Source organism: Polistes dominula, unplaced genomic scaffold (genome assembly GCF_049000335.1).
Source record: "Polistes dominula isolate Pdom_NZ unplaced genomic scaffold, Pdom_raw_medaka contig_16, whole genome shotgun sequence".
NCBI lineage: Eukaryota > Metazoa > Arthropoda > Insecta > Hymenoptera > Vespidae > Polistes > Polistes dominula.
This window is the reverse complement of record NW_028301040.1, coordinates 1,109,366-1,126,574: the sequence shown is the minus strand read 5'-3', so window position 1 is coordinate 1,126,574 and position 17,209 is coordinate 1,109,366. Positions and strand designations below refer to the sequence as shown.

The window sequence follows — 17,209 nt, the reverse complement described above, 5'->3', positions numbered from 1 at the left end:
GTATTATATCTATGACTAGAGTATAGAAATACTACAACCAATCGTAACATAGAGTTCAATGCGCATAAAAGAGAACGTCCAATCAGCGAGCAGAACATACTACCAATCAGATCTTTAGTTTTGAAAGAGAACGTCCAATCAACGAGCAGAACATACTACCAATCAGATCTTTAGTTTTGAAAGAGAACGTCTAATCAACGAGCAGAACATACTACCAGTCAGATCTTTAATTTTGAAAGAGAACGTCCAATCAGTGAGCAGAACATATCTACCAATCAGATCTTCAGTTTGTTAAAGGTACGTTTTCATTGATCGTCACATACTTCTTTAATATGTGAAATGTAAACTCGCTCTAATTGTCCAATTATCTTCATCGTACATATGATAATATAATAATGTACTTTTTATAAGATTATTTATTAGATGATTGACTAAACTTTAAATTACGTATATAGGTCATTATATTTAAATCTTTTAAATTATTCTTTTACATAATAATAAACATATTTATATAGAGAAGAATCAATTATATTATAAGCTATCCTAAATATGTATCTATTTTATCTATATATTACTCCTTTATCACTATCTATCTATATCAAAAATCATTCTTTTTTGATAACAATAATTTTATGATAACAAAAGTATATAAATGTTGAAGACATTGATTATACGAAGAAATTAATTTATTAAATCTATTAATCATCAAAACGAAGAAATGAAGCCTACGATTACTCGAGTACAATTATTATTTATTGTCTTTTCGACAATCTTCGTAGATGCATATTCAGCAGGTAAATTAGAAAATTATCCTTTTTTGTTTGTTTTTTAATGTTATTATTATTATTTTAAGATGCAGTAAAATATATTTGTTTTCTAAATTATTATCACATTTAATGATCCCTATCAATAAATGTATGTTAAATTTGATTTCGCGATCATATAATAGAACGCAAATATAGTCAAGTATTGAAATAGATAGGCAACCACTTTAGTACATATAAAATGGTAGAAAATGAAGTCTGGGAAAGGTCTTTAAATGTGTGTATTAAATATAATTTTTTTAGGATCGAACATCAAACAAGTACAAGCGTCGACCAATTTCTAATAAGGTATCAATTATTTTTATAATATTAAAAACTTAGAGAGAGAGGAGAGAGAGAGAGAGAGATAAGACGAACGAACAATGCGTACTTTTCAATTATATTTTATCATTTTCGTATGATCTTACATACTTAATTAAATTTGCATATGGTCTTCTTCTTCTTTTTCTTTTTTTTTTTTGGATCAAATACAAAGTTACGATCGATGATCTCGTGCATACGCGTTTTACATTTGAAAATGTAAATTATCCCGCGCAATCGTTATCGAAAGTAATAGAGGGAAAATGGAAAGAGTGAACACGAGAGAGAGAGAGAGAGAGAGAAAGAGAAACGGTAAAAGAAGAAAAGAAGATAGCAATATTGATAATAAGGAAAGAAGAATTTTGCAGTATTCTTTTTGCGTATCCTTAACCAGTTTCTTTCTCTCTTTCTCTCTCTCTCTCTCTCTCTCTCTCTCTCTTTGTAAATTTTTTGTTTCACTCTTGGTTGTCTCTTGATTTGGATTCGACATTCTCGAATATGACCTTCGTTAAAAATCGTGCCGTCATCAATGACGCTGACGACACGACACGACAAGACGACAAGGAGGAGAACAGTATCGAAAGATTGTTTTAATAAAACGAGTTTATCGATTTATCGCTTAGATTTCAAGTAACAAAAATTATATGGAGATTAGTTCGTCGTAGATAATATGTATGAGTTGAGATCGCAATAACAGGTGTTTGTTTCTATAATTGTAAGTACGTCTTAGTTCAACTAACGCCATTGAAGAAATCGTTTGAAGTGAAGTGAAAAGAGGAAAAATAAAATCAAGGAAGATCTGTTGTTATTATATACATATTAATAACGATTAAAATACAACGACGTTTTATTTGATCGATCAGGAATGGCCACGTTATATTAAAATGATGATTTGCGAGAGGTAATAATCGATTAATCGATTTTCATTATCTCTCGATGTATGTATGTATGTGTTTATATGTAAGCGGGTGATAACATATTTTCAAAAGTTATTTCGTTAAATATATCTACATATTTCATTTCATTTCATTTCCTATCTAATTAATAGTTTCAAACTCGTGACCATTTGATAGATAATTAACTTCGCGTAATACAAAGATAAAGTAGAAGATAGAAAAAAGCAAAATTATTGAATTTTGCATTTGTAATTTCAAGTAGATATGAATCATCCTGTAATATTGATGAACGTTGATAAAAATATATCTATATATTTATACTAGTGACAATATGTATTGATAATATTGTCAATATATATATATTCATTATTTTTTGCAATTAAATATCAAGGAGACGTTACGACGATAATAATTATTACGAATTTTTAACGATGTTACCTATATACTTCATTTAACAAATTATATAATTATGATAAATATATTGTGTCGGTTATTAAATATATATATATAGTATATATTCGATATGTCTTCCTATTGTGCTTTATTATCTTGTATAAAACTTACGAATAATATGTGGTGGGGAGACAAAAAAAAATGAGAGAAGACGACTCTACTTTGTACAATGGTACAATCGTGCAGTTTCCGATGAAAAATATGGTCGCGTCTATTTTAACACTTGCATAAAATTTCTATAATACATCTGTAGATATATTTATTATATAATTATATCAAATTGATTTGTTTTTTCTTTCTATTTTATTCGCATTTTCTTCTCATTATTTGTATATAAAGTATTAGGAAATTTTTTAATGTAAATCTTTGAAACAGAAAACGGGTATGGTGACACTGATCCAATGCCAACAAACAGCAGACAATAATCTACATCAAAAAGAACAAGATAGCCAAAGAACAATTAACGAATTGTCACAAGTTGATTCGTCACATAATTCGGCAAAAAATAATCGTGTTAAATTTGAACAATTGCAATTATCTAAAGACAATAATAATACAGTGATAACAGCAGCTAATTGCAATGGTGTTATTAATGGTACTCCTACGCAGTGCAGTGACATAGATAATAAAAAGAATATAGTTGATTGTTGTGCAAATAATGGGATTGTTGTTGAAGAAGAAGAAGAAGAAGAAGAAGAAGAAGAGGAAGATGATGAAGATGAAAATGATACTGATTTTGAAGAAGAAGAATGGACGAAAGATTTACCAGTGTCCACTGTTGTGCAACATCAACAACAGATTATGGTGCCTAACGGTAAAGTGATCTTACCAAATGCTGATCCATCAACTTTCGGTGATATATGCGTGAAAAACTCAACGAACGTTCATCTGGGTAACAAAACTTTATACAAGGGTCCGGTAACGATAAGACAGTTCATTTATTCGAACCCATCTTCGGTGGAGGGTAAAGAAACAACTGAATGTGACGGACCACGTACATCGGACGCTAACGCATCCGATTTATCATTAGGTAAAGCTGGACATGGTCTTAGCAGGCCTATTTTATCACAAAAGAATGATTACGAGAGAGGTAATTGTTTTATGATAATAATCACATTTATCTATATTATTTGTTTTTCTTTTTCATTCATTCGTTTATTCATATTCATTAGTATGGACATGCCAAAACTTTGTCTACAGTGTTGCGTAAATATGGCGCATCTGATATACCGCGACGAGAAAAACGTTTATCTCGATAATTGAGGATAAAAGGAAAAAACTTTCGTTTCAATTATTAATCTATTGACGCATGTATATACTCAAACAGAGAGAGAGAGAGAGAGAGAGAGAGAGAACATTTTCAACTTTAATCATCTTTGTTTATGGTTAGCTTTCTCAATCTGTTAAATCTTAAAAATTAGAATGACGAGATTATAATTATTTATGACGTAGATATCCTCATGGTTGGATAAATTAAGCTTCTTCTAATCGTAGAAATTGTACATTTGTTTCTTTTTTTTTTTTTTTTTTCAAAAATTATGAACTTAAACATTAAGCCACGTGTGTTTATTCGGAATAAATCGAACATCAAAAGTGGCCTGAATTATGATAAAGGTCACATATAGATTACAGATGTGTAATACGATTTTTACATTTAAATAGTTACTCTTTTTTTATTCTTATTTAATAATTATCAAATTTATTGGTATAATTAATAATTTCGTTTACTTTTCACCTTGTGTTGTATAGAGAAAGACTATAAATACTTCAATCAGAATATTTATTAGCTCGATGTAATCTTTTAAAAATATATATATATATATATATATATATATATATATATATATATATATATATATATAATATATATACTTAGTCCTATTTTATTTTTCTTCTTTTTTATCTATCAAAGAAAACGTTATCTTTTTAATGAAAAAGAAAAAAAAAAAAAAAAACCACCGCAGCGATAAGGGCCACGAGGAAGAATAATTCCCCTCCCTCTCAAAAAAAAAAAAGAAAAAATAATAATAATAATAATAGAATAATCAGTTATTTCTCGAGATTATTTTTATATCGTATATTTGACTTTCAATATTAAGTAGGCATTAAGTGGATTTATTTCAATCATACGTATTACAGAATATATTTCTTCGTTGTGATTTAATATAATTTGTCTTTTTATCTTCCATTTCTTCAAAAATATTTCATTTTGCAACAACAATACGTATATATATATATATATATATATATATATATATATAGATGATAATGTATAATCAAATTTGTTATCAATTTTTTACACGAATTTTAAAAGATTTATCTTGATCTTAATTTCCGGTAGACAATGAAAGGAACACGTGGTCCTATCAAAATTAATCTATAATAAAAGATTAGTTATTGAACTTAAGATAGAGTCGAAAAACGAAAGCAGTTTTAGTAACAATAATAATCGTTCGCGTGTTCCATACACATTTTCATTTTATTTATTTATTTATTTATTTATTTATTAAACATTCAACAATGTTATATATTTTCACCGCCACATTTGATTTATTTCATTATTTCTGGAATAAATATAATGTCGTTAAGTACAGTAGATGTTACACCAGTGATTTTGATTGTACTTCCATAGAGATAAATCAACTGACTCAGTTTTACAGGGAACGCCATAATTGTTTAGAAAATGGTAAATTTATCATCAATTTTTTTGTTTGTTTTTTAAATCTCTTTCATTTTTCTTTTCCATTGTTAGAAATTTTAATTAGATAATAATAATAATTTGCTAAATTTTAAGTTCTTTTCTTAACTAAAGGATGGATATCATTTAATTCTAACGATATTGGATTAAATTCATTAAAGTAAATATATTTTGTTAAATTATCATAGAATCGATAAAAATAGATAAATAGATATATTCTTTTTTTTTTCTTTTTCTTATTTTTACTAATATTTATTTTCTACGAATGATGTAACATTCTCTCTCTGTCTCTCTCTCTCCTGAATTTGATATAATTATTAATTAAAATGGCATATTCGATTGTATCATTCGTACCGTACCGTAATATTGATCACAAAACTTTGATTATGTTTATCAAATATTTCATTTGTATTAAACTTATTTCTTCTTACATTCTTTTTCTCATTTTTATTTCAATTATTTTTCATTTTGTTCATTTTGCAATAGTAATGAAAAGATCGGCATGTGTATGACGTTATTTTTGTTATTCATAATAATTAACTATTAATGCACATTTAAATAACATTTTTTTGTTTCTTTCTCACACATGCACATTATATATATATAAATGATCTTTTGCATTGTTATTGCAATCTTTTTTATGTATTTTTTTTTTTTAAATTAATTGCTATTTTATAGTAAAAAGCTGGTTATGGACGTGGCGATGCGCAGCACTTTTGTGTACAATAGCGTTAATTGTTGTGACCACAATAGTTGTGGCTTCTGTACTTCTCACACACAGACACGATGTCCCACCAGCTCCAGTTTTTCCGGAAATACCAGATTCTTCTCTCGAGGGTAAAATTGATGTTCGTAATTTGAAACAAAATCAAAATCATTTCTCCTTTGACATATTTTCTTTTCAAGTATAATCGACACAACGGTGAAACCTTCATTACTTTAATTAATTCTTTTTCTAAATATACTTGTTACAGTTATTTATATAAATAGATAAATATATATAAAAATATAATAGACATATAAATACAAGATATCCTTCTATTTGCAACCCTCGTAACCCTATTTTGTTAAGATTCATTCTAATATTATTTTTTATGAAATTTATATTATATAAAATAAATAAAAAAGAAATTATTTAAACATTTAATTATAGAATGGAATATAAATAATTCATCAATATTGTGCTATAAACAATATCCCATTATAACATTGAAATATTAACGAGGGACACTTCAAATTCTACCATACTTCAATGAGATATAAATTAATAATTATAAAAGTAAATTATTTTGCTGCATCTAACGCATAATTAAGAAATTTAACTTACCTATATAAAAATAGGAAAATTGTATTATCTGTAAGTAAGTAATTAAATAAAAATTGATTTCAGGTGTTATAGTAAATAGCGTGAGATTCGTCCCGCGAAACGAATGGGGAGCACAGCCACCAACGAAACCCTTGGACAAATTAAAACATCCTGTCCCTTACGTTATCATCAGCCATACAGCTACTGAATTTTGTTCAACGCAATCGGAATGTACTCTCCATGTGAGAATCGCACAAACGTTTCACATCGAATCAAAGCATTGGTCGGACATTGGATACAATTTTCTAGTTGGCGGTGATGGTCTTGCTTACGTTGGACGTAGTTGGGATTTCGTAGGTGCACATGCCTTTGGATACAATAATAAAAGCATAGGAATATCATTCATTGGTACGTTTAACTCTGTATTACCGCCGAAGTCTCAGCTACATGCTGCAGAAAAAGTTATTGAATTGGGCGTTAAAAGTGGAAAAATTGCCAAGGATTATAAATTACTTGGTCACCGGCAAGTATCGAAAACGTTAAGTCCTGGTGATGCACTTTACAGCTATATAAAAACATTGCCTCATTGGGTACCTTTTCCTTAATACATCTTCTTAGTGTTTCAATGATAGAACTTGTTTCTTTTCCTTTTTTTTTCGGAGTATCATTCCAATAAATTTATCTGAATGCTCTATTCACTTTTTCCTTTGTTTCTTTTTTTTTTTTTTTTTTTTTTTTATATTTCTCTCCAAATTTTCAAACACTGAACGAACAAACGTGTTCATTCTCAGTGATTCCTAATTATAGAAACAACCTGACAATTTTCTATATACATATGTGATAAAATATACAATAAATATAATAAAGTCAATTGCATTTGTGATGCATGTCTGTACATGATTATAATTATTATTATTATTATTATTATTATAAAGTAATTAGCATGTCGATACGTATCAATGTTAAGTACATTAAAATACGTCATTCGTAAGTACCAATGTAACTTCTTTATACCTCATTCTTGAATATTCTCTTTTTCTTTTCTGTGTAATATATTCTGTATATGCGTGTATGTCTGCTGCTGTTGTTTGTAAATTTTTAGGAATGCATGTGTATTAATTTTTAAATGTAGACTTCTTCATAGGGGATTATCGTTTTTTTTTTTTTTCGTTGGGTATTTTATATTTGATCCGATGAACTCGAATATATCCTTCGTTTCATTTTGATTTTATGCACGAATGGAAGCATGCAACGATTTAATGCACTATACTCTATTTATACATAAATCTTACATCACAAATATTGTACAGCGATTATTATTAATGAAAATAATAAAAAGAAAATGTAAAATAAAGGTAATTCATTGAAAAAGAAAATATTCACATTTTTATACATAAACTCTTTGTATATTATTTCGATGTTGGCTCATAACGTTAATATGACAAACATTCCTAATTTTGTTGATTTCTTTGTAAACTTTGTTCTCATAATCAATTTATTAATATTCATAAATCAACACATACGTATATATATACACATATATATATATATAGTATGTGTATGTATGTGTGTGTATATATTTGTGTATATATGTCTAAAAGATTATATAAACATTATTTTAAGGCAACATAAAACGACATAATTATAATAATCCATGAACCCAGCATGGACTTTTATTCTGAATAGTTCCTAAATTACTTATTCTTTATACGTATGTATGTATGTATGTATGTATGTATGTATGTATGTATATATGCATGTATGCATATAAATAAATAAATATATATACATACAAACATACATATAAAAATTCTCAAAATCAATACAAAGTTAAATTCGCCATTGGTGCTAATAATATAAGCAGTAATTCGATTAAATAATATAAGCTAAATATTAGGAATAACTTTGATCACTTAGAACTACAAAATAGATATTTGTAATTCTTAATAATATAAAGAAAAAAAATAATAAGCAGCTGTATATAAAATACGCGAAATATGCGACTGTCTAATTATAACATTAGATGTAATATTTTAGTGATAGCATTTAAACAACACATATTTAAATATATTTCTATGCCAATTATTGTCGGTTTCCCAGAGTTATCGAATGGCATCGCTTACAGCAGACATATTATACTTTATTTCAAACCTAAAATTCTTTCTGCAACTCCAAGGTAATAAACGGTTTGTGCAATACCAAATAATGGCGCTATTACTATCATCCTGCATGCACCTCCTTTAAAGAACGCGGTTGGTCCTTCATTGACAAGTGTTTTTCTGTAAAATACAACAAAAAATATGATATTGTTGATATATTGATATAAAAAAAGAAGATAATATTAAATGTATTCTCACTTAATGCAATCTAATACTCCATCGTATGAAGGTTCACCAGGTGCCTTCTTAATAGCTTGTAATCTTGTTTTAATAACATCAAAAGGATTGACTAATAATGCAGCAGTAGAACCAGCAGCACATCCAGCAAGGAATGAACACCAAAATACAGCTAGAAAAGATAAAGCATAATACATTAGTCGCATGTTTTAAATATAAAGGCAATAATAGTGCATACAGCGCCACCATGCGTTTATCGTGTAAACTTTAACCTCAAATTTAGCTACCACAGCGTCATCTTTTCCCTCTCGTTGTCGAGTCATCATTGACGATATATTGAAAAGTTTCGTCAATGCATAGATTTGTGCGTGAGTTTCAAGTTAACCGTTAATAACTATTAAAGTTTGCTATAAATAAGGTCACGAAATAAAGATCATATATTGTAAGAATCATTTATACGATTAAAATCGTTCAAAATGAGTCGTAAAAGAATACATAATGAAGACGATGGATACGAACGTATCTATAAAAAGCGAAGACGTGTTTCAGAAAATCAAGAAATCGAAGATCGTTTAGAATGTTTAATTCTAAGAGTAGGAGAAAAATCAACATCCTCCTTAGAAAGTAATTTAGAAGGTCTTGCTTCAGTTTTGGAAGCTGATCTTGGATTATTTCGTAGTAAGATATTACGAATTTTAACAGATTGTGCTATTAAAATGCCAGAAAAATGTACCATTTATACAACTCTGGTTGGCTTATTAAATGCAAAAAATTTCAATTTCGGGGGTGAATTTGTTGATTTTATGGTAAAAAATTTCAAAGATGCTTTAAAGGCGTGCAAATGGAACGTAGCAAGATATTCGCTCAGGTTCCTTGCAGATTTAGTTAATTGTCATGTTCTATCGTGTGGCTCATTGATGCAGTTATTCGATAACATGTTGGATGCTGCAAATGAAGATAGTGTACCACAAGTAAGACGCGATTGGTACGTTTTTGCTGTTTTATCTACATTACCATGGGTCGGAAGAGAACTCTATGAGAAAAAGGAACAAGAATTGGATCATTTAATGGTAACCATTGAAATATTTTTAAATAAACGTAGCAAGAAACATCAACCAGCTTTAAGAGTTTGGTCAAGCGACACGCCTCATCCACAAGAAGAATATTTGGATTGTTTGTGGGCACAAGTTAGAAAACTTAGGCAAGACAATTGGGCAGAGAAACACATTCCCAGACCATATCTTGCTTTTGATTCTATTTTGTGTGAAGCATTACAACACAATTTGCCTGCGATAATACCCCCTCCGCATCATGAAAATTGTACCTATCCATTGCCTACTGCTGTCTTTCGTATGTTTGATTATACAGATTGTCCCGCAGAAGGACCTCTATTACCTGGTAGCCATGCCATCGAAAGATTTCTTATAGAAGAACATTTGCGCCAGATTATTAACAATTATTATTTTGAAAGGAAAGACTGTGCTGCACAATTATTGAACTTTCCATACAAGGCCAAAATTCCATTGGATTATTGTATAGTTGAAGTTATATTTGGAGAATTATTTAGATTACCAACGCCTGAACATCTTGAAATTTGTTACGGATCTATTTTGATAGAACTTTGCAAACTACAGCCTTCGACAATGCCACAAGTATTGGCTCAAGCAACAGAAATTTTGTTTCGTCGAATAGATAGCATGGCAGCTACTGCTTTCGATAGATTTGTTTGGTGGTTTTCATATCATTTGAGTAACTTTCAATTCCGATGGTCCTGGGAAGATTGGGATTCTTGTTTACAACGTGATCCAGAGCATCCAAGACCTAAATTTATTAGAGAAGTATTGCAAAAAGCCTTACGATTATCATATTATCAAAGGATTCGTGATATGATGCCAGAATCGTATGCCGAATTAATACCTGCACTACCAGAACCTGTGTATAAATATTCATCGGAAGGAGCAAGCTCTCTACCTGGTACTGCTGCAGCTCATGAACTAGTTGTATCAATAAGACGTAAATGTACACCCGAAGAAGTTTTAAATGTTCTAAATACTTTACCAGGACCTAAGGATCATGAAGAAACAAATAATTTTAATCCGCTGAAAATTGATGTATTTGTTCAAACGTTACTTAATCTTGGTTCGAAAAGTTTTAGTCACAGTTTTGCAGCTATAGGAAAATTTCATTATGTCTTTAAAGTACTTGCCGAAACGGAAGAAGCTGAAATATGTATATTAAGAAATATGTATGCATTATGGAAGAATCATTATCAAATGATGGCAGTATTAACGGATAAATTTTTGAAAACTGGCATTATAGAATGCAGTGCTATCGCTAATTGGATATTTTCTAAAGAAATGGCATCAGAATTTACAAAACTATATATATGGGAAATCTTGCATCTTACAATAAGGAAAAAAATAAACATGTCATTAAATTAACTACGGAATTGGCGGAAGCTAGAGAAAAATTAAGAAGAGCTGAAAGTAGATCTGGTTCTTCATCGGAGGATGATGACACTAATAAAGATCGTAATAGAGAGAAACCATCAGAAGATGTTGTTGAAAGAATGGAGGAAAAACTAGAAGCGGCACAAGCAGATCAGAAAAAATTTGTTTCTCATCATATTTCAACGATTTATAATGATACTTTCTGAGCATTTAGTTAGATGTGATACAGATAATATTGATTACAATACTCATTGGTACAAATGGACTATAGGACGACTACAACAAGTGTTCTTGACTCATCACGAACAAGTACAGAAATATTCATCAACTTTAGAAACGTTATTATTTACTCCAGATTTGGATCCTCATATTTTAGATGTATTTCATCAATTTGTATCTTTAAGAGCATAAATATTCTAATAAAACGTATAATTGTAATTATATTCAACAACAACAACAACAAAATAATTTAAATGGCTTCAATTTATAAATCACGATTACCATGATATGATAAAAGATCCTATTATATTTACATAAATAATTATATATACTATAATATTAACTGTACAATATATATATATATATATATATATCGGTATAATTGTACAGTAATGTAAGAAAAATCTGCTTTATATCACTCCTAATTATAATAATATCAATGACATAGAAAAAATAACAAGGCAAATATATTGCTTAAATATAACGCATTTATGTACAAGTATTTATAAATATGGGAACTAGTATTAGCAAGAATAAAAATATTCTTCGATTGATGATACATAACTATAGGGAATTCGTATAATTATTTTGTGTGGATTTGACTAAATTAATAAGATACCAAACGTATACATGTTTTCTGACTAAAATTATATATTCTATAATAACTATAACTATTTTATATCTAAGGTATCTTAAATACATGCTCGACTTTGCTGTAATTTTGTAGAAAAACTTATTATCATTACTCGAAACAAATCTTAATAAAAGTATTTTAGATGACCAAACAAATATTATATAATCTTTCACTGTAACAAGTCTGTATTGTTTACGAGTCCCAAAGAAATTCATTACATCTATATGATAAGGTAATATAAAAACTAATTATATAATGAATCATTGAACTTATAATCTTCAAAATAATATCTATTAATTCTAAAAGAATTTCTTTTAAAATTGTACTAAATGTATTTCTATAAAATCGATTCTTGAAAATAATTTGTTGAAAATATACTTTACAAATATATTTGATATGAAATAAGTAGATCAATAACTTACATGATCCATCTTCTCGTTTTGGCCCAAGATCATTTAGTCTAGCAAACAAAGGAAAGTAAATAATGGAAAACGTAACATCTCTTAGTGCCGTTGCTCCTGTTCCCTGATAAAGTCCCAGTATTCCTCTTTGTTTAAGAAGATCCTTAGTTAAAGATAACGCTGATACTTTCGGTACAGTCTTTCCAGCTATATAACAAAGAAACAATATATTATTAAGCAAATTTGACAAATAGTTTAATCATATAATTTTTGTAATATAATAAATAAGAAAAAAGAAATAAATAAATATATCATTAATAAATAATATTCAATTGCTTACATTCTTTAGCAGCTGCAGCAACTCTTCCTGCATCCTGCATTTGAATTTTAAGTAATTCCATTGGTGTTGTAATAACTATTTGACAAGCTCCTGCTAATCCTCCAGCCAACATTTCACGTTGTAATGGCAGTTGTTGGCTATGGAAATTAATAAAGAAGAAAAAAAAAAAAAAAGACACAAAATAAATAAATATAACATCTTGACAAGATGATTGTTTTGAAAAAGAAAAAAAAAAAAATGTCCACACTAAATTAATAAATATAAATGGGGGCTATCATAATAATTGTTGTAGGTCATATGCTTTGGAAATGGTGAAACTATTCGAGTGATTAAAGATTACAATCACATCTCTACTTGTGGTAAAATCGCACAAATTTCTTTTTTTCTTTTTAATATATATATATATATATACCTTATCTGTTAGCATATGTTCTTATTTCATAACATTGTAAAACTTAACGATTGCAATAAAAAGAAGTCTCACTGCTTGCACAGTGATAAATTCATCTCAATGCTAAACCAGTATTACACATACATTATAACAAATAACATAAATAAATATTACATGTTAAAAATATTGTCAAAAATCATATTTTTTTGTTTGTTTGTTTGTTTTCTTTTTTTTTTGTTTGTTTTCTTAATATGATTAGATAGAGGAATAGGACAGATCCAGTGTTTGACGATTTATTGTAATGACATTTTTTAGCGAGAATTTTTAATTAATAATATTAATAATTATGAAAAGAGACACAAATTTATTTACGAATAAAAAACAAAAGGTGGGACACAAAAAAAAAGATTTATAATGTTTTAAAATTGCAATCTCTTATTGTTAGTAGTATATATATAGAGAGAGAGAGAGGCACTACTCGCCAAAAAATGCTCTACGGATCTCAATTCAACCATTTGACATTTTTTTTTTACACGTACTTTTTTTGTTAGTGTATGTTGCATTTGCGCTATAGAGATTCTCTTCGTGACTCTGCCTGTATTGTACACACATCCCCTCAGCGATAAAATACTTTTATTTTTACTGCCACCTCCTGATTTTTCTATTTTTCTTGTGTCAGGCTTGTGTATCATCCATACCATACATGATATACGCTTTGTTACGGAAGAACATAATCATATAAATAATAATCTTATAAAATTTTGTGTAAACAAAAATTCGTAAATTGTTTTTTTTTTTTTTTTTTTTTTTTTTTCAATGTTTCGTTTTTTCCTTTTTTTCTTGTATCAATGCGGGTGCAGTTAAAAATTTATTGTGAAATAAATCAATTGACGTGCATAATCTATTTGCCTTTTCTTTTCTCTGATATACTTGCGTATGTATATGCAAATATTGTAATTGAACAATTAAGAGTGCGATGTTTTATAATTAAATAATAATATGTTTAAAAGAAAATGAAATAAATCAATTGAAAATTTGTAAAGAAAAATTTAAAAAAAAAAGCAACAAAAAAGAGCAAAAATAAAATGGCCGTAAATTCGACAAATACATATAATATATATATATGTATATTATAAACGTTGGACTCTCTTGTTTAAATTTGTCGATTTGTGTTGTGCCTGGTTAGAGACATCGTACCTGATAAAAATATAGTTGATACGTATTTAAACATCCACATAAACATACCCAGGACCAGTGGAGAGATAATGTCTAAATGTGTCATTGGCAGTGAGTTTAATGGCTTTTTCCGGCGTAATCAATAAAATATTTACACCGGATCCTTTGTACATTCCAAAATATCCTTCCGCTTTATAAGTCTTCTTAAAACAATCGAACCTATCAAAATATTCATTTATTATTACATTTTTCTTTTCTCTGTTGTTTCAATTAAATTCGTCAACAATAAATTATTAACATATTAACAACAAGATAATTGTGCAATAAAACGTTACTGTCGTGTTAGTGATAATTTTTTCTTTTTTTTTTTTTTAAGTGTGACATTGAACATTTAAACACTATTAATTTGAATACATACGAATTAATTGAGCAGAAGTTCTCATTTATCCAAGTTTTAACTTACATCGAGCTATACATTCGTTCGCCATTTGGTCCAATTACTTGATTTTGTAACCGCGTTTTTACCAAATCCAAAGGAAATACTACAGATACGCCGATAATTCCGGCAATTCCTCCATTTATTATCTTTGGTAAAAGCCTAAAATAAAATCATTTGTAATTGTATAAAACGATAAACGCGATTACAACAACTTTGTGTTCATCGAGTATTTATATTATTCAAATATATAACCATTCAAAAATAGAAAAAACGCGCGAAATTTGAATGCAAGATATTTTATAATATCTAAATACAATCAAATTTATTAATTCGATAATACGTAATACGATTAATTATTTCATAAAATTGCATTAAAATCATTAATAAATACAATTACAATTTATTATTACATAAGAATATACATTTTAAGTATCACAATTTATTCTAACACATAAAATTCAATTTAAACGCAATTTAATTTAATAACAAATTACATTGTATTTATAATACAAATGACCTCGTATAACAATTTAAATAAACGATCTCGTATTAAATGGGACACAATTGAAACCAGCAAGCAGTTATTTCTTGACAATTGTAAGACGATCGTACAATAATTTTACTTACTTAAATTGATCAGGAATTGACTTTGGTGAATCTATCTGCGCCATTGAAAATCAGTTATTTTCTATTTAATATCTGTAATGAATATTTTCATTAATATCTTATTATTGTAAATTATTTTCATAATTAAATAATTCATATTTTATTTAATAATTATAAAAAAAAAACAAACAAACAATCATTTTCTTATTTGTATAATATACAAGAGACAATTTTACTGTTGTATATATGCAAGGCTTACATAATACTCTCTTATCATTAACTATTATAAAAAATTATATATATAGAAAGAAAAAAAAAGAGATAAAATGTTTAACACTCAGATTACAGAGAAAATTTAACAAGAGAATTACTTTTAATATTAATAATAATTCATATTTTTTTTATTAAAAAACAATAATTGTAACATTAAATCTAGAAAATATTTACTATTATGCATAACGAAAAAATGTCTATTTATAATCATATACAAATATAATCAAACGATAATAATAATCATTTAAATAATATCAATGTATAACTTTTTTGTTTCTCTTTCAAAGAATTCAATTACATTTAAAATCGTTTTCTTTTTTGTTTTTTTTTTTACTTATTCTAAAAATACTTATTAGATATCTACATCATTGTAGTCAATTATTATTATTATTATTATTGTTACTGTCATAAACATTCATATATTTATATTCAATATATATTTAAACTGAAATATATTGTTTCAAAATGTATAAATTGTTTATCAAATATATATATATATATATATATATATATATATATATATATATATATATATATATATATATATATAGGATATATAAGAGAATCAGTTTATTCTGATTTGAAGATTATTATAGCTTGTATTTCTCAATAGTAATAAAACGATACTGTAGACATATAGAGTGAATTGGGGCTAAATTAAATTGAGAATACAAAATTTGGGAAATGTGTCACATCAATAAGTATGTATATACAATTAAAGCTCGTTTACACGTGTAGTATAAGAAAGAAAGAAAGAAAGAAAGAAAGAAAGAAAGGATAACGACTTATTTTCTTCCTTTTGATCTTTTCTTTTTGAAATAATACAATTTATAACATAAACTTAAATTGTTGTAATAACATTAACGTTAAATCATTGAAATTTATTTAACAAGAAGTATATATGTAAAGATTTATAATTATTATTTAACTATTAATCATCTCTCATCAGAGATGATAGCAAATAATATTCTTAATGAAAATGCAGCAGATTTCTTCTTGAAACATCAAAATGTCAAAGAAAAAACGAATATAATTTGATAGGTGGTGCTTACCCCACACTAAGAACAGATGATAACGATATAACTTTTGTTTTATCACTCACAATTTAATTTATTATAAGATTACTCTGCACGTTCACTGACATTAAAACCCATTCGTTCAACCTTTGACAGCAGCCACTGAAGTTCTGTCGTCGTTTTAAGGTTGATTCTCAATTAAATGTCATTCGATATACAATAATGAATAATAAACTTTGGCAACGACGTTTAAGTATCCATTCACAATTGCATAACTTTCTGCATCAGCTAAAATCGACTAATCAATGAAATCTTTCTATCTAATACTGGCACATGATTGGATAAGATTGTAAATACCTTATAACGAATACAAATTCACGATACAATACCATAGCAACAATTTGAGCGCGCTTTTCAAATATATTATAGACGACAATTTTGATTTTATTAT

General features: G+C 27.6%; 3 protein-coding genes across 6 annotated transcripts; 2 read left to right on the top strand and 1 right to left on the bottom strand.

Annotated features, from left to right (window-relative positions):
- The first annotated feature begins 1,088 nt into the window (after positions 1-1,088).
- LOC107067213 (peptidoglycan-recognition protein LC) lies at positions 1,089-8,231 on the top strand. 4 transcript variants are annotated; one of them, XM_015322520.2, is made up of 4 exons: positions 1,089-1,112; positions 2,849-3,563; positions 5,850-6,008; positions 6,562-8,231. In XM_015322520.2, the coding sequence occupies exons 2-4, from the start codon at positions 2,858-2,860 to the stop codon at positions 7,080-7,082; spliced, it is 1,386 nt and encodes a 461-aa protein (XP_015178006.2). In that variant the 5' UTR covers positions 1,089-1,112; positions 2,849-2,857; the 3' UTR covers positions 7,083-8,231. The 4 variants fall into 4 exon arrangements, with proteins under 4 accessions (XP_015178006.2, XP_015178005.2, XP_015178004.2 ...); XM_015322519.2 differs by lacking the exon at positions 1,089-1,112 and adding an exon at positions 1,188-1,839; XM_015322518.2 differs by lacking the exon at positions 1,089-1,112 and adding an exon at positions 1,189-2,025.
- On the bottom strand, positions 7,168-16,996 carry LOC107067197 (mitochondrial glutamate carrier 1). Its single transcript, XM_015322473.2, has 8 exons — positions 16,795-16,996; positions 15,491-15,562; positions 14,888-15,022; positions 14,494-14,643; positions 12,858-12,994; positions 12,539-12,724; positions 8,835-8,985; positions 7,168-8,756 (listed from the first exon to the last, which is right to left on the bottom strand). Exons 2-8 carry the CDS (start codon positions 15,532-15,534, stop codon positions 8,618-8,620), a joined length of 942 nt encoding a protein of 313 aa, XP_015177959.1. The 5' UTR covers positions 15,535-15,562; positions 16,795-16,996; the 3' UTR covers positions 7,168-8,617.
- On the top strand, positions 8,999-12,271 carry Cbp80 (nuclear cap-binding protein subunit 1). Its single transcript, XM_015322472.2, is given in 3 exon segments — positions 8,999-11,228; positions 11,231-11,424; positions 11,426-12,271. Coding segments are annotated over 3 exon segments (2,382 nt in total). The 5' UTR covers positions 8,999-9,289; the 3' UTR covers positions 11,675-12,271.
- Positions 16,997-17,209: the final 213 nt, after the last annotated feature.